At 42.9% G+C, this 27,744-nt stretch overlaps 2 protein-coding genes across 2 annotated transcripts; both read right to left on the bottom strand.

The window, feature by feature from the left end:
* Nucleotides 1-12,095: 12,095 nt before the first annotated feature.
* Nucleotides 12,096-16,579, bottom strand: LOC109996953 (ectonucleotide pyrophosphatase/phosphodiesterase family member 7). Its single transcript, XM_020651295.3, has 5 exons — nucleotides 16,144-16,579; nucleotides 14,937-15,082; nucleotides 14,168-14,800; nucleotides 13,188-13,431; nucleotides 12,096-12,400 (listed from the first exon to the last, which is right to left on the bottom strand). The coding sequence occupies exons 1-5, from the start codon at nucleotides 16,400-16,402 to the stop codon at nucleotides 12,255-12,257; spliced, it is 1,428 nt and encodes a 475-aa protein (XP_020506951.2). The 5' UTR covers nucleotides 16,403-16,579; the 3' UTR covers nucleotides 12,096-12,254.
* Nucleotides 16,580-17,843: 1,264 nt separating this feature from the next.
* Nucleotides 17,844-26,451, bottom strand: LOC109996951 (ectonucleotide pyrophosphatase/phosphodiesterase family member 7). Its single transcript, XM_020651294.3, has 6 exons — nucleotides 26,107-26,451; nucleotides 24,112-24,257; nucleotides 21,840-22,472; nucleotides 21,493-21,739; nucleotides 18,545-18,662; nucleotides 17,844-18,417 (listed from the first exon to the last, which is right to left on the bottom strand). Exons 1-6 carry the CDS (start codon nucleotides 26,363-26,365, stop codon nucleotides 18,357-18,359), a joined length of 1,464 nt encoding a protein of 487 aa, XP_020506950.2. The 5' UTR covers nucleotides 26,366-26,451; the 3' UTR covers nucleotides 17,844-18,356.
* Between the last annotated feature and the right edge of the window lie 1,293 nt (nucleotides 26,452-27,744).

Raw genomic sequence — 27,744 nt, 5'->3', positions numbered from 1 at the left:
GATCTCCGTCAGTCGTCCACTCACCTGGATCCTCACCGTCAAGGGAGAGAGAAGCTCGATCTCCGTCAGTCGTCCACTCACCTGGATCCTCACCGTCAAGAGAGAGAGAAGCTCGATCTCCATCAGTGGTCCACTAAGCTGGATCCTCACCGTCAAGAGAGAGAGAAGCTCGATCTCCATAAGTGGTCAGGGGAGAGAGAGAAGCTCGATCTCCGTCAGTGGTCCACTCAGCTGGATCCTCACCGTCAAGAGAGAGAGAAGCTCGATCTCCATAAGTGGTCAGGGGAGAGAGAGAAGCTCGATCTCCGTCAGTGGTCCACTCAGCTGGATCCTCACTGTCAAGAGAGAGAAGCTCGATCTCCATCAGTCGTCCACTCAGCTGGATCCTCACTGTCAAGAGAGAGAGAAGCTCGATCTCCGTCAGTCGTCCACTCAGCTGGATCCTCACTGTCAAGAGAGAGAGAAGCTCGATCTCCGTCAGTCGTCCACTCAGCTGGATCCTCACCGTCAAGAGAGAGAGAAGCTCGATCTCCATCAGTGGTCCACTCAGCTGGATCCTCACTGTCAAGAGAGAGAGAAGCTCGATCTCCATCAGTCGTCCACTCAGCTGGATCCTCACTGTAAAGAGAGAGAGAAGCTCGATCTCCGTCAGTCGTCCACTCAGCTGGATCCTCACCGTCAAGAGAGAGAGAAGCTCGATCTCCGTCAGTCGTCCACTCACCTGGATCCTCACCGTCAAGGGAGAGAGAAGCTCGATCTCCGTCAGTCGTCCACTCAGCTGGATCCTCACCGTCAAGAGAGAGAGAAGCTCGATCTCCATAAGTGGTCAGGGGAGAGAGAGAAGCTCGATCTCCATAAGTGGTCAGGGGAGAGAGAGAAGCTCGATCTCCGTCAGTGGTCCACTCAGCTGGATCCTCACCGTCAAGAGAGAGAGAAGCTCGATCTCCGTCAGTTGTCCACTCAGCTGGATCCTCACTGTCAAGGTAGAGAGAGAAGCTCGATCTCCGTCAGTGGTACACTCAGCTGGATCCTCACTGTCAAGAGAGAGAGAAGCTCGATCTCCGTCAGTGGTCCACACATCTGGTTCCCCATTGTCAAGAGAGAGAGAAGCTCGATCTCCGTCAGTGGTCAACTCTGCTGGATCTTCACTGTTAGGGGAGAGAGAGAAGCTCGATCTCCGTCAGTGGTACACTCAGCTGGATCCTCACCGTCAAGAGAGAGAGAAGCTCGATCTCCGTCAGTCGTCCACTCAGCTGGATCCTCACTGTCAAGAGAGAGAGAAGCTCGATCTCCATCAGTCGTCCACTCAGCTGGATCCTCACTGTTAGGGGAGAGAGAGAAGATCGATCTCCATCAGTCGTCCACTCAGCTGGATCCTCACCGTCAAGAGAGAGAGAAGCTCGATCTCCATAAGTGGTCAGGGGAGAGAGAGAAGCTCGATCTCCGTCAGTGGTCCACTCAGCTGGATCCTCACTGTCAAGAGAGAGAAGCTCGATCTCCATCAGTCGTCCACTCAGCTGGATCCTCACCGTCAAGAGAGAGAGAAGCTCGATCTCCGTCAGTGGTCCACTCAGCTGGATCCTCACTGTCAAGGTAGAGAGAAGCTCGATCTCAGTCAGTCGTCCACTCAGCTGGATCCTCACCTTCAAGAGAGAGAGAAGCTCGATCTCCGTCAGTGGTCCACTCAGCTGGATCCTCACCGTCAAGAGAGAGAAGCTCGTTCTCTGTCAGTCGTCCACTCACCTGGATCCTCACCGTCAAGAGAGAGAGAAGCTCGATCTCCGTCAGTCGTCCACTCAGCTGGATCCTCACTGTTAGGGGAGAGAAGCTCGTTCTCTGTCAGTCGTCCACTCAGCTGGATCCTCACCGTCAAGAGAGAGAGAAGCTCGATCTCCGTCAGTCGTCCACTCACCTGGATCCTCACCGTCAAGGGAGAGAGAAGCTCGATCTCCGTCAGTCGTCCACTCACCTGGATCCTCACCGTCAAGAGAGAGAGAAGCTCGATCTCCATCAGTGGTCCACTAAGCTGGATCCTCACCGTCAAGAGAGAGAGAAGCTCGATCTCCATAAGTGGTCAGGGGAGAGAGAGAAGCTCGATCTCCGTCAGTGGTCCACTCAGCTGGATCCTCACCGTCAAGAGAGAGAGAAGCTCGATCTCCATAAGTGGTCAGGGGAGAGAGAGAAGCTCGATCTCCGTCAGTGGTCCACTCAGCTGGATCCTCACTGTCAAGAGAGAGAAGCTCGATCTCCATCAGTCGTCCACTCAGCTGGATCCTCACTGTCAAGAGAGAGAGAAGCTCGATCTCCGTCAGTCGTCCACTCAGCTGGATCCTCACTGTCAAGAGAGAGAGAAGCTCGATCTCCGTCAGTCGTCCACTCAGCTGGATCCTCACCGTCAAGAGAGAGAGAAGCTCGATCTCCATCAGTGGTCCACTCAGCTGGATCCTCACTGTCAAGAGAGAGAGAAGCTCGATCTCCGTCAGTCGTCCACTCAGCTGGATCCTCACTGTAAAGAGAGAGAGAAGCTCGATCTCCGTCAGTCGTCCACTCAGCTGGATCCTCACCGTCAAGAGAGAGAGAAGCTCGATCTCCGTCAGTCGTCCACTCACCTGGATCCTCACCGTCAAGGGAGAGAGAAGCTCGATCTCCATAAGTGGTCAGGGGAGAGAGAGAAGCTCGATCTCCGTCAGTGGTCCACTCAGCTGGATCCTCACCGTCAAGAGAGAGAGAAGCTCGATCTCCGTCAGTTGTCCACTCAGCTGGATCCTCACTGTCAAGGTAGAGAGAGAAGCTCGATCTCCGTCAGTGGTACACTCAGCTGGATCCTCACTGTCAAGAGAGAGAGAAGCTCGATCTCCGTCAGTGGTCCACACATCTGGTTCCCCATTGTCAAGAGAGAGAGAAGCTCGATCTCCGTCAGTGGTCAACTCTGCTGGATCTTCACTGTTAGGGGAGAGAGAGAAGCTCGATCTCCGTCAGTGGTACACTCAGCTGGATCCTCACCGTCAAGAGAGAGAGAAGCTCGATCTCCGTCAGTCGTCCACTCAGCTGGATCCTCACTGTCAAGAGAGAGAGAAGCTGGATCTCCATCAGTCGTCCACTCAGCTGGATCCTCACTGTTAGGGGAGAGAGAGAAGATCGATCTCCATCAGTCGTCCACTCAGCTGGATCCTCACCGTCAAGAGAGAGAGAAGCTCGATCTCCATAAGTGGTCAGGGGAGAGAGAGAAGCTCGATCTCCGTCAGTGGTCCACTCAGCTGGATCCTCACTGTCAAGAGAGAGAAGCTCGATCTCCATCAGTCGTCCACTCAGCTGGATCCTCACCGTCAAGAGAGAGAGAAGCTCGATCTCCGTCAGTGGTCCACTCAGCTGGATCCTCACTGTCAAGGTAGAGAGAAGCTCGATCTCAGTCAGTCGTCCACTCAGCTGGATCCTCACCTTCAAGAGAGAGAGAAGCTCGATCTCCGTCAGTGGTCCACTCAGCTGGTTCCTCACCGTCAAGAGAGAGAAGCTCGTTCTCTGTCAGTCGTCCACTCAGCTGGATCCTCACCTTCAAGGGAAAGAGAAGCTCGATCTCTGTCAGTGGTCCACTCAGCTGGATCCTCACCGTCAAGAGAGAGAGAAGCTCGATCTCCGTCAGTCGTCCACTCACCTGGATCCTCACCGTCAAGAGAGAGAGAAGCTCGATCTCCGTCAGTCGTCCACTCAGCTGGATCCTCACTGTTAGGGGAGAGAGAGAAGCTCGATCTCCGTCAGTGGTCCACTCAGCTGGATCCTCACTGTCAAGAGAGAGAGAAGCTCGATCTCCGTCAGTCGTCCACTCAGCTGGATCCTCACCGTCAAGAGAGAGAGAAGCTCGATCTCCGTCAGTTGTCCACTCAGCTGGATCCTCACCGTCAAGAGAGAGAGAAGCTCGATCTCCGTCAGTCGTCCACTCACCTGGATCCTCACCGTCAAGGGAGAGAGAAGCTCGATCTCCGTCAGTCGTCCACTCAGCTGGATCCACACCGTCAAGGTAGAGAGAAGCTCGATCTCCGTCAGTGGTCCACTCAGCTGGATCCTCACCGTCAAGAGAGAGAGAAGCTCGATCTCCATAAGTGGTCAGGGGAGAGAGAGAAGCTCGATCTCCGTCAGTGGTCCACTCAGCTGGATCCTCACTGTCAAGAGAGAGAAGCTCGATCTCCATCAGTCGTCCACTCAGCTGGATCCTCACTGTCAAGAGAGAGAGAAGCTCGATCTCCGTCAGTCGTCCACTCAGCTGGATCCTCACTGTCAAGAGAGAGAGAAGCTCGATCTCCGTCAGTCGTCCACTCAGCTGGATCCTCACTGTCAAGAGAGAGAGAAGCTCGATCTCCATCAGTGGTCCACTCAGCTGGAACCTCACTGTCAAGAGAGAGAGAAGCTCGATCTCCATCAGTGGTCCACTCAGCTGGATCCTCACTGTCAAGAGAGAGAGAAGCTCGATCTCCATCAGTCGTCCACTCAGCTGGAACCTCACTGTCAAGAGAGAGAGAAGCTCGATCGCCATCAGTCGTCCACTCAGCTGGATCCTCACTGTCCAGAGAGAGAGAAGCTCGATCTCCATAAAGTGTTTTCCCATTCACAGAGTCCAAAGGCATCCAAACCTTACTGTTCTCTTCCAGAGGGCCCAGTCCTTCAGACTTTGACCTCACACACATCCTGGGAAAACAGTCACAATCCTCAGGTTTCAGTTGTCCGTTAAACCATTTCTGTAGGAGAACTCTGTCCTCTTCTGACAGCGCCTTTCTGAATTTCTCCAGCATCAGCCCGACCACTCGAATCGATCTGACCTCCAGTCTCCTCGCCACGGTTACAGCATTATCCAAATTAGCTCCAGCCAGTTCTAAGAGATGTTGGACTGTAGTTATTCCTTTACTTGTCAGAGTTCCAGATGTCATCAGCGCCTCTTCCAATGAAGTGCCCAACCGAGAGCCCTTCAGTATAGGTTCCTTCAACAGCCAATGCAAGGATGTGTTTGAACCCAGACGCCCAGTTTCCAACAGCCCCCACATTTTAATAACACTCACATAAAATGATGACAAACAACTCAGATTCAACTCTGCACAGTTCATAAGAAACATGTTTCTTCCAAATCCTAAATGACCAACAAGACCAAAGATAAACTCAGCCACGTGTCTCCAGGGTAAATTTAGAGGTCCATAAAGAAAGCTTTGTAGGACCTGCAGTCTAAAAGCTGCCTTCCTACTTGCCAGATGAACCAATCCCTGTCCTCTTTCCTCTTTAGGCAAAAATAAAACACTCTGTGGTACCCAGTGTAATCTATCCCAAAAGAAGTTTACTATGATACTCTGGAGTTTCATTAACAGGTTTGCTGGGGGTTCTAGCACTGACAGGCGATGCCACAGGATGGAGGCCACTAGATTGTTAATAATAAGTGTGCGCCCCCTATAGGACATTCGTGGTAAAAGCCACTGCCATTTCTTTAATTTGCCCTCCATTTTCTCAATCACACCCTCCCAGTTTTTCTGAACCTCAGACTGACATCCTAAAAAAACACCTAGATACTTGATGCCATGCGTCACCTATTTAAACCCATCAGGTAACCTTGGTTCATTCCCTCGCCATTTTCCTACTAACAAGGCTGTACTTTTACCCCAGTTTACTTTTGAGGAGGAAATTTCCCCAAAGCACTCTGTGATGTGAATAAGCTTTTTGACATCACTATTATCTGTTACAGCAACCATGATGTCATCTGCATATGCTGACAGATGCATGGGTATAAGATTCTCCTTTAATTTAAACCCTGTTAACTGTTTTCTTATCTGACACAACATGGGTTCAATGGCTATAGAATAAAGCATGCCAGACATTGCACAGCCCTGCCGAATCCCTCTATTGATATTAAAAGGAGCGCTTAAACCACCATTAACCTTCAATACACTTTCAATGTCACAATACAGAGTTTTCATCAAGGCAATGAAACTGGGGGAGAAACCAAAAGCCTCAAAGGTGTTCCACAAATACTTATGCTCCACCCGATCAAATGCCTTCTCTTGGTCAAGAGAAATCAGACCAAACTTAACATCTAACGAGCTAGAGACTTCCAAATAATCTCTAATGAGGGATATATTGTCCCTAATTGATCTGCCAGGGATGCAGTATGACTGATCAACATGTATTACTTGCTCCATCACTTTTCTTAATCTATTGGCCAACACTTTGGAAAAGATTTTATAATCTGCACAAAGCAGACTTACTGGCCTCCAGTTCGTTATTTCACAAAGGTCACCTTTTTTAGGCAGGAGAGTGAGGACTGCTCTTCGACAGCTCACAGGTAGTTTCCCTCCAGAAACACTGTCATTTATGACCTCTAACAAATCGTCTCCCAAAGTAGACCAAAAACATTTGTAAAAGTCTACAGGGAGACCATCTATTCCTGGAGCTTTTTTAATGGAAAAAAAGACGAAACCTCATCCACTCCAACACACTCTCCTACCGCTCAGCAAACACTCACGCATGCGCTCAGCTGGATCCTCACTGTCAAGAGAGAGAGAAGCTCGATCTCCATCAGTCGTCCACTCAGCTGGATCCTCACCGTCAAGAGAGAGAGAAGCTCGATCTCCGTCAGTGGTCCTCTCAGCTGGATTCTCATTTTCAAGAAAGAGAGAAGCTCGATCTCCATAAGTGGTCCACTCAGCTATATCCTCACTGTTAGGGGAGAGAGAGAAGCTCGATCTCCATCAGTGGTCCACTCAGCTGGATCCTCATTGTCAAGAGAGAGAGAAGCTCGATCTCCATCAGTGGTCCACACAGCTGGATCTTCATTTTCAAGAGAGAGAGAAGCTCGATCTCCATCAGTGGTCCACTCAGCTGGATCCTCACCGTCAAGAGAGAGAGAAGCTCGATCTCCGTCAGTGGTCCACTCAGCTGGATCCACACCGTCAAGGGAGAGAGAAGCTCGATCTCCGTCAGTGGTCCACTCAGCTGGATCCTCACTGTCAAGGGAGAGTGAAGATCGATCTCCATAAGTGGTCAGGGGAGAGACAGAAGCTCGATCTCCGTCAGTCGTCCACTCAGCTGGATCCTCACTGTTAGGGGAGAGAGAGAAGCTCGATCTCCGTCAGTGGTCCACTTAGCTGGATCCTCACCTTCAAGGGAGAGAGAAGCTCGATCTCTGTCAGTCGTCCACTCAGCTGGATCCTCACCGTCAAGAGAGAGAGAAGCTCGATCTCCGTCAGTCGTCCACTCAGCTGGATCCTCACCGTCAAGAGAGAGAGAAGCTCGATCTCCGTCAGTCGTCCACTCACCTGGATCCTCACCGTCAAGGGAGAGAGAAGCTCGATCTCCGTCAGTCGTCCACTCACCTGGATCCTCACCGTCAAGAGAGAGAGAAGCTCGATCTCCGTCAGTCGTCCACTCAGCTGGATCCTCACTGTTAGGGGAGAGAGAGAAGCTCGATCTCCGTCAGTGGTCCACTTAGCTGGATCCTCACCTTCAAGGGAGAGAGAAGCTCGATCTCCGTCAGTGGTCCACTCAGCTGGATCCTCACCGTCAAGAGAGAGAGAAGCTCGATCTCCGTCAGTGGTCCTCTCAGCTGGATTCTCATTTTCAAGAAAGAGAGAAGCTCGATCTCCATAAGTGGTCCACTCAGCTATATCCTCACTGTTAGGGGAGAGAGAGAAGCTCGATCTCCATCAGTGGTCCACTCAGCTGGATCCTCATTGTCAAGAGAGAGAGAAGCTCGATCTCCATCAGTGGTCCACACAGCTGGATCTTCATTTTCAAGAGAGAGAGAAGCTCGATCTCCATCAGTGGTCCACTCAGCTGGATCCTCATTGTCAAGAGAGAGAGAAGCTCGATCTCCATCTGTGGTCCACTCACCTGGATCCTCATTGTCAAGAGAGAGAGAAGCTCGATCTCCATCAATGGTCCTCTCAGCTGGATCCTCATTTTCAAGAAAGAGAGAAGTTCGATCTCCATAAGTGGTCCACTCATCTATATCCTCACTGTTAGGAGAGAGAGAAGCTCGATCTCCATCAGTCGTCCACTCAGCTGGATCCTCATTGCTCGAGGATCGACTATTTAACTCTCCTCTCAAATGTGTGTCTCCCTCTGTCAGTGATAAAGTGAAACTGACCAAATGCCACCAATATGGTTATATTCCTTTAACCATTCCATTCTGCTCCTTTATATCAAAGCACCACCATTATGACACGTGTGTGTTCTATTCTGCTCTGTTCTATTTTGATAGTAACAGCAGCCATCTTTACATTCTGAAAAAAACATGTTTTCATTTCAAAATAACAATTTTCAACAATAACACTTTTGCTCCTGATAGTGTACAGAAAATACATTTGTATAGTTTAAACAAACTATTTAGTGATATTACCGTCAGAATAGCACTGATATTATAATATGTGTGCATGTGGGTGATTCAATATATATACGATCCATTAATAAAGTTATAAAAATACAGCTTTGACTTTTACAAATGCACTTTTTTTTTTGCATTCAACAAGAGTTATTTTAAAAAGTCTACATGGCTGTGTCCGAAATCACAATCTACTCACATACTGTATCGTAAATACAGTAGTTTGTAGTGGTGTCTTAATTCTGAGTGAGCATGATTATACCCTATATAGTACCCTCATTGTATCCCACAATTCACTGTGAAAAGTGGTGATGGCCGATGGTCACTTTCCAAGCAGTATATACTGTGATGGAATTTCTGTACCTATTTAGATTTTAATGTACAGACATCATTTTGTTGAGTCACTGTTTCTTATGTCAGTCAGAGCTGATAGGGTTCAGGTGTGACTACACAAGTAAGGACAGCTTAATGTGTCAAGTGTCCTCCTCCGTATCTGCAATGTTGTTCGGCTTAGTGTCCACTTTGAATTGTATTAAGACATAACATCCTGTTTTAGGTGGGTCATTATGACTGTGGCATCAATAACGTCTTTTGGGATATGAAGCTCTGGGAGCAAAGCCAAGGTCAGCATTTAATTTAATCTAAGCTAGCCCGTCTATGTTGTTTCTACAAACAAACTGCACCAGAGTCAAAAGAAAAAGTGTACCAAGACGGGCAAGAGGTATTTGTACAGTTGTTTTCTCCGCACCAGGGTTCGATTGACAGTGTTCACACCAGCACAAACCAACTTGGGAAACGAACTCTCAAGATTATTTTGACCGAATCAAACAGGTTAGGTGTCGAAACACCCTAAAGCATTTTGAAAAACGCTTCCATAATGCACTGTTGAAATCCTATGACAAGAAACAACAATGTTCACTATTGAACATTAACATGAATGTGCTAGATTACTAGACTTCACGTATTAGGGAAAAAACAGGTAAAATAAGTATTTAATTTCTTCTTAATCAGGGGAATTAAAAATGTTTGGCAGCTGCTATATCAAACGATCCCCATCATATCAACCTTCACAGACATTGGTTTGTTGTTAGATGAGATAAAGTGAGACCGTGAGACCCTGGCCAAATTCGGGCCCGAAGCAGAATTTTATTTTGAGGCCACTCCCCCCCCCCCCCCCCCCCCATTATAAAATGACTGTATCAAGAAATGCCATTTAGGTTTACAACCTTTATTAGTCGGAACAAATCAAATGAACAGCCTCTATCAACAATGGAACAAGCCTTTAACAGATGCACACGTCTGCATTTTCTGGATGCAAAGTCATCAATGAGGTCATACATATGACAGCTGCTGTGCCTTAAAAGGCCCTCGGAGCACTTATTCAACCCGATCGACGTCTGATAGGTGTGCTGGCCACATAGCAGGATCAACTGATTGTGCACTTGGAGTAGTGATAGTTGCATCTGTAGCTGAAGAGATGTTGCTTGATGGCCTTGGTGATATGCTGGGTGCTGCTGCATTTGTACCTGTTGACATGGTGCTTGATGGCCCTTGTGACGTACTGGGTGCTGGCTCTGTGTAAACCTTAGTAACAAACTTCAACATTGACCCTGTTATGACAAGAAATCCATCATACAAGCAGATTATTAAGATTCGTTTTGGTCTTAATGGTAAATTACACAATGAAATTAATGTAAATACTAGCCTCACAAAGATTAAAATGCAATTAATGCAAATACGACTACAACTAATAATAATATTCATTATGATTTGATTTGATGATATTTTTATATTTAAATATTTTTATATACTTATTTTTACATTTTGTACTTAGGTTCTATATTCCTACACTGCTGTTTGCTGCTGCAGTGCTTTAAATCTCTCCATTGTGGGTCAAATAAAGGATTATCTTAATTTATCTTTTTTTATCTAAACTTAAATGACTGTTATGAATTAAATTCACCAAGAGATGGCGACATTTTACCTCCAGAAAAAAAGCCCAAAACTTTATTGATAGCATAGATTGATAGGCTATAAACCTGAGCCATTATACGACCACCAACTGGTCAATTAACCACTCCTTTTTCAACAGAGGTGAATGTATATGCAGTTAACAAGACATTCAATAAATGATAATCAGGGCCGTTGGAAAATCCTCATTGTCTTGAGAGAGAGAAGCTCGAACTCCATAAGTGGTCCACTCAGCTGGATCCTCATTGTCAAGAGAGAGAGAAGCTCGATCTCCATCAGTGGTCCACTAAGCTGTTCCTTATTTTCCGCTGGAAAATTTAATCTCCAGTCCACATCTAGACAGAATTTTCCTCTCTTCTGTCTCATGATTAGCAGGCTAGCAGCTGGGGTGTTTATGCCACAAAGTTTTTCTTTTTTATTTCAACAACATACCCACCTTAAAGTGAAGCACGAGCCTCCTCTGGTTTTGAGTTTTTCTTTCTTTTGCTTGCTCCCGATTCATATTGCAGTTTGGAGGCCATCTCTCCACCTGCATCCAACTGCCTGTCGGCGCATCTGACCGCTGATTGGTCAGATGCTGCGTGCTGTTGATCATTGCGGCAACGCGTGCGGTGTCAGATTACTCGTCTCTTTTTTCTTCTCTCCTGCCTTGGGCTGACTTGGTGCTCAACACGCGCCTCACGGCAGCAATGCACATCCCTTTGCGCATTTGCAGATAATGCATCCCCTTGCGCAAAATGGGGCCCCCCATGGATTGTGGGGCCCTACGCACAGCGTGTGTTCTGCGTGTAGAGAGGGGCAGCGCTGCCTGTCTCTCTTATCTTTTTCTCTCACAACTTAACAAAATCAGACGTCTACAACCTCTTCCAGAGAGCCAGTCTGTGTGAGCAGAGTGCAGCGTGTGGAGAAGCAATAATCACACAGATGTTGGCAGAAGGAAAAAATATCAAGCTTTATTAAACCAATCAGGGACATAGATTGTGTGATTATTACTTTGTTCTGTAACTCAAATGTGTTCAAATTTTCACTTGTTTAAGTGTTGCTATTTCTGCTTTTGTTTTTCTGTTTTGCTCCATCCCTCTGACCCCCCACATACTGTTAAGAACAACCGTTACAACAACAGGGATGCAAAGTTTATTATTCTTTTGTTCCTTTTTTCTTTTTATGTTCGTTTTTTCTTTTCAAGACAGAACATGGGTGCCGACTGGATCCTTAAATTATTAGTGCCAGCATGTGGCACTCTAGGTGGCCGCCTGTATGGCCTATGCCAAGAGCCGGCCCTGCCAACACCACGTTCTCGGGTAACAGCCAATCCAAGGTTCACCCTTGTTTTTGAACTCGTTTTATCTTCTTGCAACTATGATTATAGTTTATTTTATTTTCCGTCATCTTTGCTGGTTTGAATCGCATCCAATTGAAACACACTAGCCCCCCAACCAGAAACGTCATGTGTCAACTAAAACAACACAAAACATGCAAATTAGAGGACGGGCAGAGGACAGGGTCTCTGGAAACACCGTCACCACAACACATGTATGGAGGCCCATAAAGTGATGATTGAGCAGCATTACTTTTGTAAAAGTCTATATTTATATATATCATGTCCAAAATTGAATCAGCTTGAAGCTTGAGGCAGGTATTTGTTTAGTGATGATTGTGCTATCTATACAATTGACTTACCTTGACTCTGAGCTCACAGGATGGAATTTGTTATAAAATGTGTGGAATCTAAACTTAAGATAATGAGAGAAAAATTGCAGAAGACAATGAATCCTCCATAAGCCTTTTTATTTCACAATAATCACGCTATTACCACTTCAAAGTGACATTAAACTCTGAGATATTAGATATTTGAACTCTTTATGTTGTTTCTCCCCCAAAAGTACACTTCCCACTTTCATTTTGTCCATTCCTGCAGGTTTTTTCTTCTTCAGAATTTGCTCATATTTGTCACACTGGTCCTTTGTTTACGGGTCTTTTTGCACGTGTTGTAGGATATGGTGATGATGAAAACCAGCACAAGAAACCCAACCACTGCTGACAAGCCAATCATCGCCTCCTTTCCATAATTCTTCTCTGGAACGAACAGAAAACATGCAAACAAAGTCATGAATCAACCAACCAGCCAAGAAAAGCAAATTATGTGTTAAAAAACAGACAAAACAAAATGGTAGATTTACGTAGTGAGTCGAGCAGAAGTGCAGAGATCTCAGAAACAACAATAACCTTTTCACATTGCGATAAGATAAGGCTTTACAGCTGGTAGATAACGTAAAGCAGCCTGTGTTATATCAGAAGAGTCTCTCAATAAATGTTATCTATGTGAATCTGAGAGTTCAGTTTTTATGGAGACTGGTTCAAAGTGCTGTTGCCTTTACAATCACTGAACAATACCTTTTGTAGAAATGTGGGTGCTAGTTTAAATGAGCAATGTGTAAGATATCTACTGAATAAACCCATAACATGATCTTACTATCTCATCAGACATTAAGGAAACATGCTATGTTAAAGTGCTGGCACAATGCAGCAGCCTGTATGTCCTCCTTCTAAGTTTAGATTCCGGTCCGTTTTTGTTTTTTTCGTGTGGTATGCCCAGCATTTCAACCCTCTTTTGCGATTTAGACTTTCAACCAATTTCCCCCTCTCACTGATTTTCAATCATATTCTTCCCATTAAATTAAAGACAATGCGGATACAGTAAAAAAGTTATGATATAAGTGATTCAGTGTTAAGATCGTTTTGTCAAAACCAAGGTAGGAATGATATTTCATGGAAATCAACCTTACAACACTTTCAGCTAAATATATAATATACAGTATTCTCCCAAGAATGCAGGAACAAGTAAATGTTTTCATTTACTTACTGTCATTGTCTCCTATGTCTTTCCCAGGAACCAGCATGTGTTCAGTTTTATTCAACTGTCCGTCATGTATCTCTGGCTTTATCCCCAGTAGATGACACATAAGTGGGTACACATCCACCATGTCAAGGGGTCCTACTATCTTGTTTATTTCAAAGTCCGGTCCCACTGCTCTGAAGATTGACTGCATGTCACTGACTTCATTATCAAAACCGTGCTCTCCTTTGTTGAAGTTCAACGGTAAAATCTGAATAGACAAAGAAATCAGAAAAATTATATGAAACATAATTGTGTTATTGATCAAATTTAATATATATATTATTTTTTTACAGAATACATAGATTAAACGACACCAATATGAGAGGGTAAAGGGCAACAAATTCTAAGCCTGGGACAATATATTTAAGAAGTATATCTATCAAGCCCTTTGAACACATGTATTTCTAAAACTATCAAGAATGTTTCCTGTGGCGCGCTGGTGGTGCAATGGTTAAGGCGCGTGTCCCATGTGTTGAGGCTCCCATCTCGAGCGATAGGCTCGAGCTCGCTTCCACCCGTGGCCTCTTTCCGCATGTCATTCCCCACCTATAGCCTCCGACTGGGTGTTAAAAATATCATACCATCACTCCTCAGACTTCTGCATGTACGAAATACAACTGCAAAGAATGATGAGGTCCAAGCCTGGACACACAAATAAATATTTGAAACAAATTCAAACACGAGATGTCGGATTTAACTAAAGTTAAATGTAGGGAACACAACTCCAAGGTATATCTGTCCTTAATATTTCTGTTAAGATGACCTTTAAAGAAAGACCTTTGTGAGAAAGATTGACAACAGAAGCTACAAGACACCCAGGATAGGAAAGATAACTGGACATGTGGTGGGTTTCTGATATAAGACTACTTTTCAACTAGATAGAACATTTTGCAGCACATAGCTCACTGAATATGGGTTTTGTGCTCCAACATGGTCACTCTCACCCCATTGACAATGTATCCAGGGTCAGCAATGAGGATAATGGGCAGGAGTCGAGGATGGTTACTGTAGTGCAGTCTAGATGGCATCTCTTCTTTCTTATACACATGAAGGTGAGGGTGCCCTCCTTTCAGAGCCTGGTAGACCGTCTCCAGCTTCCCCTCTTTAGGAAGCAGCATCCCAACAGGACCATAATCCAACAGCTGGAACTGGATATCTTTGAAGCTGAAGCCAGGGATCTTAGAGAGGATGATCTTCTTAACTTCTCCTCCATGGAAGATCTTAGCCATCCCGTGGTCGGCAGTGATGATGATGTTGAGCTTGTCTGTGAGGCCATGCTGTTGGATCTTGTCCCGTATGTAGCCCACTGTTCGGTCCACTTGCTGGACCATTTCTCTGCATTCTGGAGAGTCGGGTCCAAATTCGTGCCCTGCCAAATCTGGTTCGCCAAAGTACAAAGAGACAAAGTCCAGGTCCTGTTGGTAGAACCATTCTTCAACCACCTTGTCGATGTTCAGTTGCCAATCTGTCTCGTTAGAATGATCGTAGAAAGGAGGCTCCACTAGCCGATACTTCACTATCTCTCCTCTGTATTTAGCTGCAGTGGCAGGAAAATGCAGAGAACCTACCTTCAGACCCTGGAACAATATTATAAATGTATTAAGTTATTTTAAAGAAAAGTCCTTTCTGGAAAACCACAAAATATTGAATAAAATAAGCAACATAATGCAGCAAATCTTCAAAGTAAAAAGTATATTGGTGATGATCAAGAACCTGTCTCTGTGCTGTTATCCAGATTGGTAAGGTCCCATTGTCCCAGTAGGAGTCAACAAACTGAGTCTGGTAATACTGCTTCTTCTCCTGGGTGGTTGTGTTGAACCAAATGTTGTGGATTACTCCGTGATTCTCAACATGACGTCCTGTTGAAAGGAAAGATAATAGGTTTAGGAATAGGAACTACTATAGAGGCTGTTATCACATTAGCACTCCGGACAATTTTCTCCAGAATTTTAGGAAGACTGCCCCTGAAATCCTCCTGATCTGGTTGTTCACACATGCACCGCACAGGGGAAGAATGTCCCTGTCTGACAGGAGGGGATGGTGAGGAAGATGTGACGTCAAAAATGACGTGCGGACGAAGCAACTGACAGTGCTATACAACACTACAATAACAATTTTCATCTTTATATCAATGCAATGTGTATTGGACAGAATCACACTATCAAAAAAGAGCTGAGAACAACATACTGGTTAACAGAAGAGGTAATGCAGCAGCTGAATAATGAGCATGGGGATGGTACCGGTCGCATGCATTCCAGTCTATGGCCATACCTGTATGGTAAAAATACAACGGGGCTGGCAGGAGAAACTCCAGATAAAGTCCCAAGTGAAAAATGTGTCCCTATTTGTTCACACATGCATCCTTGGCTCAGTTGTATTCAAAGCATCATACCGGTTTAAGCAGTATATTATTATGTTATCATCATAGTTATCTTTATAAAAAAAGCAATTTTCTTAGTTGGTAGACTTCCTACAAAAGATAGGCACTTGAAAAGATCAGCCTTAGATTTTTTGGTAAGCACTTGTGGCTTTGATGTCACTGGCCCTTTTCTGTTTTCATGAAAAGTAGTTCCAGCCAATGATTGGACATCGTTCTTATTATTATTATTAATAAACTATTTGGAAAGCCATGAATCCAATAGGAATTGCACTAACCAATTCTCTTAATGTGCTTTTGCTTACGTCTACCTCATAAGGGCCATACTAAGCAAAGCATATAAGGTTAAAATTCATGCTCAACAACTTACTATCAATAATAGTTAATGGCCTATTTGCTATAGACTATGGGCATATAGAATAGGGCACTAATATGCATGCAATATGCTACTAAGTAGCATGCTAATAAGCAACTAATAAATTGTGAATATTGTGATTGTTAATTCAAAGTGTTACCAAAACAAGCTAATACAAAGAGCTTTACCTGTCAGCATTGTGAAGTGAGAAGGGCTGGTTATAGTGAGGAAGGGTGGTGTGAGATGTTTTGCCTTCACCCCATCCTGGGCCATTTTATCCAGACTAGGGGTTTCAACATATCGGTCATAGTCCCAGCGGAAACCGTCGAAGGAGATGAGCAGCAGCTTGTTTCTGGCGTGCGCAGTGATCGCAGAGTCTCGCTGTGGGGCGGCAGCACAGGGAGAGCTGGCAGTGAGGCTGAGGACGGCGAGGCAGAGCAGCAGCATGACCGAGAGTTTAGTCCTTGTTGAAATGATCCCGGAATGGAACAGATTGCTACTTTATTACGATTTTTTAATCTATCTCTGCTTTCTTTTACATGCAAGCATTAATGGACAATAACAACAACCCTCAAACTCCCGAAAAAAAACCTTAGTGCCCCCCTTCTCCTCAGTCAGAAAATTATGACACTGTATTACACAATGTCAGGGAACACCATTAACATTGGTCACCACTTATCTAATCATAAACATAAGCCAAGATTTATATCTTTTTTATGGTTCTACAACGTGTGTGTGTGTTTCTGAAAACGTGATAGCGTTAGCTGAGAATAATTCTGAACTTGTAACATCTGCAGTTGTGCCATATAGGAAAGGTGCTGACCACCAACCAAAATAGTTTTCCTAAAGCTCCTTGAATTTATCATTATTTAACATCAATAAAAGGAAGATATTACGGCAGCAAATCTAAATCTTTTATACGTTAGTTATGGTGAAAATATTTCCCTTTTGCATTACCATCACCACTGTTATTCATTTATTCAGTTAGCCAAAGAGAGAACCACCGAAGTAGTTCACAGGAAATTCTCAATTGGCATTTGAAGGAGAAATATGTAACTGACACCTGGATTTTACAATGGGTACTGCAATCCAAATTCAAAACAATGGAGAGAGCTGTCTCCCCTGAGCTGAGTCGAAATGCATGCAAGGTTGCCATGCCGTGGACACTGAAGCTTCAGTTTGTAACCTGCTCTTGAAACCTCCCAGCGCTCTATCCCCCCTCCATTTTTACATCTCCAATATTTGTCCTAGTTTAACCACGTTTCTTGTCGTGGAGCCTATTAGAAAAAGACCAAGACTTTTTAGGTTGTATGGAATCAGGTATATCTGAAGCAGTTTGCTTTTCGCCTTCATCATTGTAACACCTGTTGGTTTTTTCCGTTTACCTGGCAAACCGAGGGGCGTCCAAAACGGCCCTGTAGGGGTGTCTTGAAATCGCCTACCTTCTCTGGTCAAAACAAATACAAACATTTCTGGCCTGGAATCTAACCTCAAAAAGGAGGACAAACTTGCTGCTGCATTGTTGTCAGATAAGCCAGAACTTCAAAATAGCATGATCCTTTAATGCCTGATGATATAGTAAGGTCATTTTTTGATTTAATTCAGGAGATATTTAACATATTGGTCCTTTTAGTTGTAAAGTGGAGCAGATGGCTACTTATCAAAGCGGGTTCGTTTTAAGATAGGTACCTATTAGAAAAAATGTTTTTTCTAATATTGTTAAACATTGACTCTGCTTCATATGTCATTCGATCACTTTTATTTTAACTTCATAATTTGTTATGTGAATAAAAGATGCTGATTGTGATTTGACTTACTGGATGTCTTTGACAAAGCTGATCAAAATGTAAGGATGAAGGATGTAAGAAATGTAAAGCAGGAGACTACAGAGTGTTTGGAGGGGGATCAGTGGCTTTATTTTTGTACATCATACAGGGATTTGTACTGTTCAAGTTGAAAACCTAATAAAAAAAAAGTAAAGAAAACAGTAAGGATGAAGCCATGTTTGGATTAACTGCTATTAATATACAGCTGATAGAATAAAACACTGATGCTTATAAAGCAGCTCTGAATAATACGTCAACATCATAAAGAATTCATAGTGAGTGAAAAGAAGTAGGCTAAACATTCATCTAAACTAAAGCTAATCTAATCTAAACTAAACTTTACAATATTAATCCTTAGTTTGCATTTGGATTGTAATCTTTATGAATGTATAAATAGTGAAAATGCAATCTTGAGATACTGTATACGTGCCATATTTTGTCATGCATTAGATATAGAAATATTCACAAGTTGATAAATTATTACATTCGCACCCCATATAAACCAACATTGGTTATTTAAAAAAAAAAAGAAATATCTTTGAAATGGAGGCCAACATAATAATCAAACTAGATTCTTAGAAACTGGTCTGCTTCATGTCTTTCCTTTCTTCACCAGCAGTAAGTTCGAGTTTGGAGCTGACGAAAGAGAGAAGAAGAATTAGTGAGATAACAGTGACTGTAGCATTGTAATGAAAGACAAGATTGGCTTAACTGGGGGAGTGTAACGAAAGAAAAACACATCTTCATGATTAAAGCATTTTACCTATTTTGTGCTCTGCTCCTTTTACACCAGGCATTAGAAATTGTTGCTATGAACACCAGCACCAGAAACCCAGCCATTGCTGACAGGCCGATAACCACTTGGAACTGGGTATCCATTTCTAGATGAGCAGACAGACAAGAACATCTTAGCAGAGAGTTAACCATATGGCAAACGAACATAGCTGGGGACACTCAACAACAAGATGACGCTATTGAGATAAATGTTATTTAGAAGGTCGGCCATGCACTCTAGTGATGATCAATAGCGTTGGTCATGCACTCTAGTGATGATCTTTTCTGCACACAGTCACTTATACAGGTACTAATTCCTGCTTTCTTACAGTGCAGACGCTTTTCTTCTTGTTCTCTGCTTTGCTTACATTCTTTTGCTGATATCTTATTTTTTCTAAACCTAATTTAATCGACAGCCGGTCCTGGACATTTATAAATCATCAGGATGTATTTTTTGATAGATACAGGAGGTCTTTAGCCATATTTTAACATATTTTGACCTCTGCATCGCTGCATGACTGTGGCCTGACAAGAGCACAAGCCTGTGCCGCAGTACAAGGCTAAAGCTAATCAGCAACAAGATGCCTCCCTTCTCCAAGGATGATTACCACAAACTTCTTCAGATAATTGCAATGCTGGAGACAAAGATGAATCGCCTAGAAGTAAATGTGGAAGTGAACGGACTGTGAGGGAATGACACCACATTACCACTAACTCTAACTAACAAGAGCAAGCTAAAACCCAGCTAAGGAGCACAGAGACCTCTACAATGACAAAGGTGGGCTCTGTATTGTCTAATAAGTCTACGAATGGTAGTCCTCCTTGGAACTCTCTTGGTGCTAAGCCAAAGAATAAATAATTTCTCTGGGAAATGGGAGGATGGATAACAGGCAGAGCACAGCGAGCTGAGATATGTGATGAGACTGGCTGGCCTGCACTACCTCCCCTACAAAGTGCCTCCTCAACCCCTGTATCTAGAGGGACACAGCCGTGGACAGCTGCGAAAGGGAAGGTTAGGAACAAACCTCCCCTACAACCGAATCTGGAACTACCTTGCCTTGCCTTACTCTTACTTACTGTAGTATTGCACAATATAATATATGACCACTCTGATATGTCATTCTAAGAGAAGTGCTGATTCAGGAAAAGTCAAAGGTCTATCATCTGCTCCTTATCAGTCCACTTAAGTCAATATGTGTGGATTGGATGCCAGCTTTATGACTGTGTTGATGATTTCGACTTTTAGTAAGAAAATTAAGACTCCAAAAAATGATGCAGCATGTCTTACTATTAGCATAGTGATTTTTGTCATCATCTGTACAAAACTGAAGAAAAAATGGACTAGTCAGAAACAGAGATTAAAACTGTAACTTAGGGCCACAACATAAAGATTAACTTCATAAAGTCATTTAAGATTTTAAGAGAGCCTTCTGTGTTTTTATGTAGACGAATGTATGGTCCCACTTGTTTACATTTCCATAAACTGTATCAAACATGGACGTAGTCTCATTGAGGTCACCCATTGGTTATTGGGTCCATTATGAACCCAACAATGGCGGTCACCATATTGAAAATTATATCTCGATGTAACTTTGCATCAATCCAGTAAAGGCAAAGAGGTGTTTGAAGCCTTCTCGCAAACCGGTGCTCCTATTTATGCAAATGTATGAATTGCTCTGAGGCTTAATAAATGTGGTAAATGATTAATGGACTGATACCTGGGTTGATACTTAATCTTTTGTTATATTTGCATTTTAATGTGTCAGACACCCACCCTGCAAGACAGAGCACTACCGCAGGTCGTTCATCCCATCTGCTGTCAGACTGTTTAATCGGACTCTCTAACAACATCACCACCTCATGCTACACACTGTGTGTGTGTGTTTTTTTTTTTAAGAACAATCCCTTAGTTACTGTGTAATTTTACATTATTGTATTTTTTATTTAAATTATGTAAATATGTTTGATTTGATTTTAACTTCTATTTTTATTTTAATAAGTATATTCCCGTCCCCTGTTTTCTGGAGCTGCTGTAATGCACAAATTTCCCCCACGGGGGATCAATAAAGTTTATCTTCTTATCTTTAATATGGGTATTAAAGGGGCTTGTGGGCTTTGGCAGCCAGCCTCTAATTGACACTTGAAGAACTGCAGTTTTTGCCACATCCGTATTGCCTTCATTTTTCAACACCGTTTGTTGCCGCTTTGATATTTCATATATGCCAGAGGCAACTTCTGTAACCAGTGATAAGTGTTTGCCAAATAACTTAAGTTTGTGCTCAATTCTATGAACACAACATTTCAAAGCAATTTAAGCTGTTCTAAAAATTGATTAAAGACATGACTTTATAGGGATAATTTACACAATCCTCCAAGATTTTGACTTGATGTCAGGTCCTAGTTAAAAGTTCACAAACTTCAAGAAAGTGTTCCTTGGGATTTTGCCCCATTGATTACAAAACAAAACACAATTGTATAACAAAATTGTCTGATTATGGCTCCAAAGTCCTCTGATGGCTGCTCTATCATCAACAAACTCTGTGATTAAGTTGTTTCCTAACAAGTTTTTACCACTTTGAAAGGGGATTTATTTGTTGCCTACTTGTTAGCTAGTTACCTCAGTTAATGCCTGGACTGAAAATTAAGAGCACCTGGGGAGTGTTATGAAGATGGTTGGCTTTTTGCAGGATCAGTAAAAGTGGGGCAGGAACCAAACCAGGTAAAGGATCCACCTTACACAATCTGGTGGATTTCATTGGACAGGTAAATGCAGTAACACACATTCATAACCAAGAACCAACAGCAACACTGGCAAGAGTGACATTTAAAATTTGGCACGATTGAATTAAGGTTGACTTGACCAGATATGAATAGCCTTGTAGAAAATCTGAGTAAAACACGTTTATGACACACAGAATAAAATACAACTCTTCTTACCATTGCCATCTCCCTCTGGGTTTATCTTGGGGACCAACATGCCTTTAGTATCGTCCAAGTGTCCATCATTGATCTCAGGTTTCATTCCTAATAGATGGCACATCAGTGGGTACACATGAACAGTTTCAAAGGGTGCAAACACCAAGTTTTTCTTGAAATCCGGACCCACAGCCCTGAAGAATGGCTTCATATCCATCTCTTCATTGTCAAAGCCGTGCTCTCCTTTGTGGAACTGTACAGGCAAGAACTATGTATGGAGACAAAAACAAAGTGCAAACTATGTAAAGTAACTATTTCAGACCTTATCTCCTGAGCAAATTTAAAAACTGAAAAGTGCATTCACTCACCCCATTGATTACATATCCAGGATCAGCGAAGAGAATGATGGGCAGGAGTCGAGGATGTTTGCTGTAGTGCAGTCTAGCAGGCATCTCCTCTTTCTTATACACATGAAGGTGAGGGTGCCCTCCTTTCAGAGCCTGGTAGACCGTCTCCAGCTTCCCCTCTTTAGGAAGCAGCATCCCACTGGGACCGTAATCCACCAGATGAAACTTGATATCTCTAAAGCTGAAGCCCGGGATCTTAGAGAGGATGATCTCATTAACTGTTCCTCCTCGTTTAACTGTAGTCATGCCGTGGTCGGCAGTGATGATGATGTTGAGCTTGTCTGTGAGGCCATGCTGTTGGATCTTGTCCCGTATGTAGCCCACTGTTCGGTCCACTTGCTTAACCATCTCTTTGCGTTCTGGGGAATCTGGTCCATACTTGTGACCTACCAAATCTGGTTCTCCAAAGTACAAAGACACAAAGTCCAGGTCCTGTTGGTGGAACCACTCTCCGACCACCTTGTCGATATTTAGCTGCCAATCTGTCTCGTTAGAATGATCAAAGAAACGAGGCTCCACTTGCCGAACCCTCACAATCTCTTTTCTGTATGTAGCTGCAGTGCCAGGAAAATGTAAAGAGCCAGCCTTCAGACCCTGGAAGAATATGAAACACACCTACATTAAGATAGAGTTTCTTCAACCTAGTCCTTTAAAGGGTATAATATGCAACATTTTAAACTTTAATATAGCGGATATCAAACATCTAAATATATCGGTGAGTTATGCTTTTCTAAAAGTCAAACGCCCTCTGGGCTTGTTGTATTTGGCTCTGTGTTGATGCAGGACCGGAAGGTGTGTCTATATTTCACTCCGAGGCTTGAGGCATGTGAACCCCTCCCTGTCCAACATTTAACCCTACGGCCTTGTTGGGAAGAGGGACAGCCCCGCCCACTCAGGGATGCTGTTAGTAGAGGCTTAATGACAGAGTTTTGTTGCAAGACTAAAATTCAAGGAGAACCAACAGACTTTCCAAACCGAAGATAAGTCTTTTCTTACTATAAAATACTTGCAATACGATGGAAAGTAATGGTTAACACCATTAGTAAGGGAGGCGGTGCGCTTAAGGGACAGTCTTGTTATGGTTTGAAAGACTGGTGCTCAAATGTGACATCTACTGGACATTGACTCTGAAAGTCGCCTTTTATACCTTATAAGATGATTGTGAGTAATTTAAAGAAGCATTGAGCATACAAAAACATAAGGAATACAGTATTTCAGGTAGGCAAAGGACTGAATTAATATGGACAGCGTGTTCCCATCTATTTTCAAAATGGGTGCTGACATATCCCCGTTTCCACCAAGCAGTCTGGTTCAGTTCGGTTTGGTACGGTACGCATTTATTGGCGTTTCCACTGTCAAAAGTTGGGTCCCATTTTTTGGTACCCTTCTGTTGGGGTGCCACCGATCCAACCCAAAAAGTTGGAGCTAGACACACTACAGTCCATTGATCGGTTGAAAGAATCTTCACATCCTGTGCAACAGCGGTAATAAATGACACAAACCGCTGCATCTATAAATATCCTGTGGATTTGGATAGAGTCATTTCTAGGCTGTTTTTGTTTTCTGAGACAAATGTCAGCGCATAGCACCGGCCCATGGATGACTTCTAAGAATTGAAATGAATTTATTGGCTGATAACATTATGTAGCACTGTTGTGATTTAGTGATGTGTAAGGGTACGTTTGGTCAGGGTTTACTGCACCAAACTGTACTAAACCAAATCAGACCACTTGGCTATATTGTATTGGTGATGTAATTTCGAGACAAGACATATGCTGAAAGGAGCTGGCTAGTGGAGCCACAGACACTCAAGGTTATGGAAAGTTCAATGACTGAATTGTCAGTTTTGATCATGTTTTCTCTTGCCGTTCCTCCTCTACTCTGATAATCCAGTTAAGAACGCTGCAACAGAGCTGACAATCATGACACTGCATCTGCTCTTTTTCACATCTAATAACTAATTTAAATGAAAATTCAACATAAATCGGCATGATAATAACTACCATGACAGATTCCTGTTTTGACAAAATGTATTGATGTGTATTTAACTTTGACTCATGTCTCATCTGTAAACACGGAGGAGGCATGGTTTCTGACTAATAATGCTGCCAGTCAGTATTGGATGCTCTAAATATTTTGGCTTCACCCCCATGCAGCTGTTGCACCATCCACATTAATGTCGGTAGGCAGATAAACAAAAACTGTCCAAAACAGATGGTTAAATCTCATTAACCTGTCTCTGTGCTGTTATCCAGATGGGCAAGCTTCCATTATCCCAGTAGGAATCAACAAACTGGGTCATGTAGTACTGCTTCTTCTCCTGAGTGGTAGTGTTGAACCAAATGTTGTGGATAACACCATGATTCTCAATGTAACGTCCTGATGAAAAACATAAATATAGAATACAAGTTAAACAGTTGATGAACATGACAAGAACAAAAACAAGAGGATGCATCCTAACATTGGTGAGTTCCAAGTTTTGTCGGAAACCAATATCTTGTGTAGACATTCATTTTTTCAAGATCAGCATTTCAGGTTTCCATCATAATACATTGAGATAACTTGGGTGCTTAAATGACTTTTGTCGAGACACATTCTTAAGTCAAAATGTCATGTTGACACGTCTGCATCTTAATGACTAGTCCCAATAAGACACTTTTATTTAAGCGTTTATTTTTGTACTTCTGATACCTTTAATTAGAGATAGGACAGTGGGTAGAGTTGTCAATTGGTGAAAGAGAAGGTGGATAATGATTTGTGGGAGTGGAGCCACAGTACGGATTGGAGCCCAGGTCGCCCACTTGGGAGGATTATAGATCTTCCTTACATGGGGCGCATGCACCAACCACATGGCCCCCCGCACACAGGCTAGCGGGGGGCCATGGTTAGACACTTTAATGCAAAAATGCTTTGATACTTAATCTAGTTAACATTACATGCTGAAAATCAATACCTGAGCATTTTCCCTGTGCACTTTGAACATGTTTTCACACGCGGGCTTTTTCTTTTCAAAATAAAGCGTTGCTCTGTCGTTACAGCATGTGTGGGTCTTGACCTGTTAGCTGTGGCAATGCTGGATTGATACTTTACAACAAGAGTAAGGTAGATTGTTGAAGTACCCAACAAGTAAACTGCCAAGGCCTCCCCCAGAACTACAACAAAACAACAAGTGCACTGCCTGATTTCTGGAGCTACTATTAGCACTGTCCAGCTCTCGCAGTGATGGAAAACATCTTTGAAGCCTTTGAATGGCACAATTCACTTTAAAAAACTCCCGACCTGTGAGTGAGTAATAGCCACCTTGTGACATCAAACATCACTTTGTTACCATTGCTTGAGCTATTTTCATTTACTTTTATATCTGTGTCAAGTTTATTTTTCTGTTTTTAAGTATTATTGTAAACATTGATCGGAAGTTTCTTCTTTTCCTTCCAAATAAAATGTTATTTTATTGTAACAGGAAGTAAAGTACCCTTAGCTTAAGACAAGACAAACTATAAGAAAAGAAGAACAGAAACTGGTTTAAAATAATGGAACTCTAAACATGCAATAGAAAATGTGATAAATCATGATTAACTTTTGAAATCACATCACATTTAAAAAATCCCTTGACAGCCCTAGTTTTTAATTAAGATTCTGAATTTGTACTCCTCTACATCCTCAACTGCCTTTGGTTTTGTAGTTTTAAAGTTTTAATTTTTCTATATCTCAGATTGCACTGCTAGATGAGGATCACTACTGACTAGATCAGTGTTTTGATAGTTTAGTATTCCTTAAACTAAATATCTTTTCATAGTCACGTGTTTAATATGTTCTCCTACTAAAATAAATAAACTTGATTGTCTATCCCAACAGTGAATTCTCTTTTGACAAGGCTCAAACAATAAACACAACCTACATTAAAAACACAAAGTGCAGTACAGACAATGTTATCTGCACATTATCTCCTGTGGAGTTTGTTTGTTCTTATCAAATAACTTATTACCGACCATTATCAAACATCTATCTCCATCTTTGATAGAAGCTGCTTGAACGTAATGGACCTGAGTTTGAACTTTTGATCTCTGCATCTCTCTCAAAGATTCATAAGATGTGAGACTGACAACTTTCCTGCCTGTGTGGATGGCTCTCTATATCCATCAGCCTTAAACAGCTTTTTTCAAGAGACAAATGAAGATGAAACAATCCCAAAGTTCAACTATAACAGTTGTAGATCTTTTCAGAATACCTGTGAGCAGGGTGAAGTGTGCAGGGCTGGTGATGGTGAGGAAGGGTGGTGTGACATGTTTAGCCTTCACCCCATCCCGGGCCATCCTATCCAGGTTTGGGGTGTCCACGTCTCGGTCGTAGTCCCATCGGAAACCGTCGAAGGAGATGAGCAGCAGCTTGTTCCTGATGTTGGAGGATCTTGAAGTGTCCCATGTTGGAGCAGCACCACAGGGAGAGACGCCAACGAGGCAGAAAACAATGAGGCAGAGCAGCAGCATTTCAGATGATTTACACCCAGACTGCTGTATCTAATCTTCTGAGTGTGTGGGTGACAGTCTCTGATCCTCTCTTTATCTGCTCGCCTGCCCTTCACTCATATGATTTGCCCATGCTCCTTGTATTATCAGTTATTGTCATCGCCTGACTGTATCTGCACGCACACCAAGAGAAGGTGATCCATCTTATCTTATCAACTCATAAAGAAATCAAGTCTGAAACTTTATACAACTCTTCTGTTGGATTATTACTCCAGCGAACAAGTGAGGGTCAACACCAATGGACAAAGTGAACAAAACTGCTGACACAAAGACAAAACATTTACAATCTGGAGGCGTTATATATATATATACATACAAGGCCACCCATAATGGTGGGATAAAGGGCAAAGCTTTCTGGGGCCCAGTCACATGGGGAGAGACCATGGAGACTAGCAAAAACACATGGTCCATCCTAATTTAAAGCAACAATGACCACATTTTATGATACACTTATGAGATGAGATGAGATTCAACTTTATTGTCATTACACATATACAAGTATAGAGTAACGAAATGAGGTTTGGCATCAGTTACCTCTTAAAGCAGCAAGAAACAATGTTGCCTTTAAAAAGTACATAAACCCCCTCTTCTTAAAATGATACAAGACTTTTTTTTATAATGTTACCGTCTTAAGTGAGCTCAGTGAATTTAACCGTTATGTCTGAATGAGTAAAGCTGTTCCAGGATCTGCACAAAGTTAGGATGTAAACAATGAAGTAAAAGAGGGAGCTTGCTTAGGCATTTGACCCCAACAAGAACTTGTTAAACTTATTTCTGTCAGCTCCAAAGGCTGACTGGAGAGCCAGGCAGGAGGAGCTAATGTGCCTACCGTCGGCCCTACTGATGAAATGTGAATACGTTGATTTACAACACATCCTAGGAGTGCTCAGCTGGGCTTTTCTCCGTAAACACTGTATAATTTATCTTTCAAACTAAAACAAAATAAGCGTTTAATATGATTATACAGATTTGTTTTTGTGATGGTTAAGTTTGTAACTGCACATCAGCAGATAAAAAAAAATGACAAAAGATTTACCAGTTTCCAACCAGAAATCAATTTGGACAATCCCATGTGGTGCTCACTCAGTATTCAACAGTTGTCAGATTATTTCACAAAGATTAAGATTAGTCCAAAAAGGAACACACTCATCCTGCAGTGCTTCTGGTGGCGATGAGTCTGGGTATTTTTTGTGCACAGACAAATAAAAAAAGAAAGAAGAGGACACACCATCTGTAAAAAAAAAAACATCTGATAAAATACACACATTCACACATCCTCCTTCAGGGATTAAAACGCGATCTGATAATGATAATTTGGTGACACCTCCTTAATTATTATT

This window comes from Labrus bergylta, chromosome 21 (genome assembly GCF_963930695.1).
Source record: "Labrus bergylta chromosome 21, fLabBer1.1, whole genome shotgun sequence".
In the NCBI taxonomy this organism is placed as follows: domain Eukaryota; kingdom Metazoa; phylum Chordata; class Actinopteri; order Labriformes; family Labridae; genus Labrus; species Labrus bergylta.
Note: the sequence above shows the minus strand (reverse complement) of the source record. Positions and strands in the feature narration are given on the sequence as shown.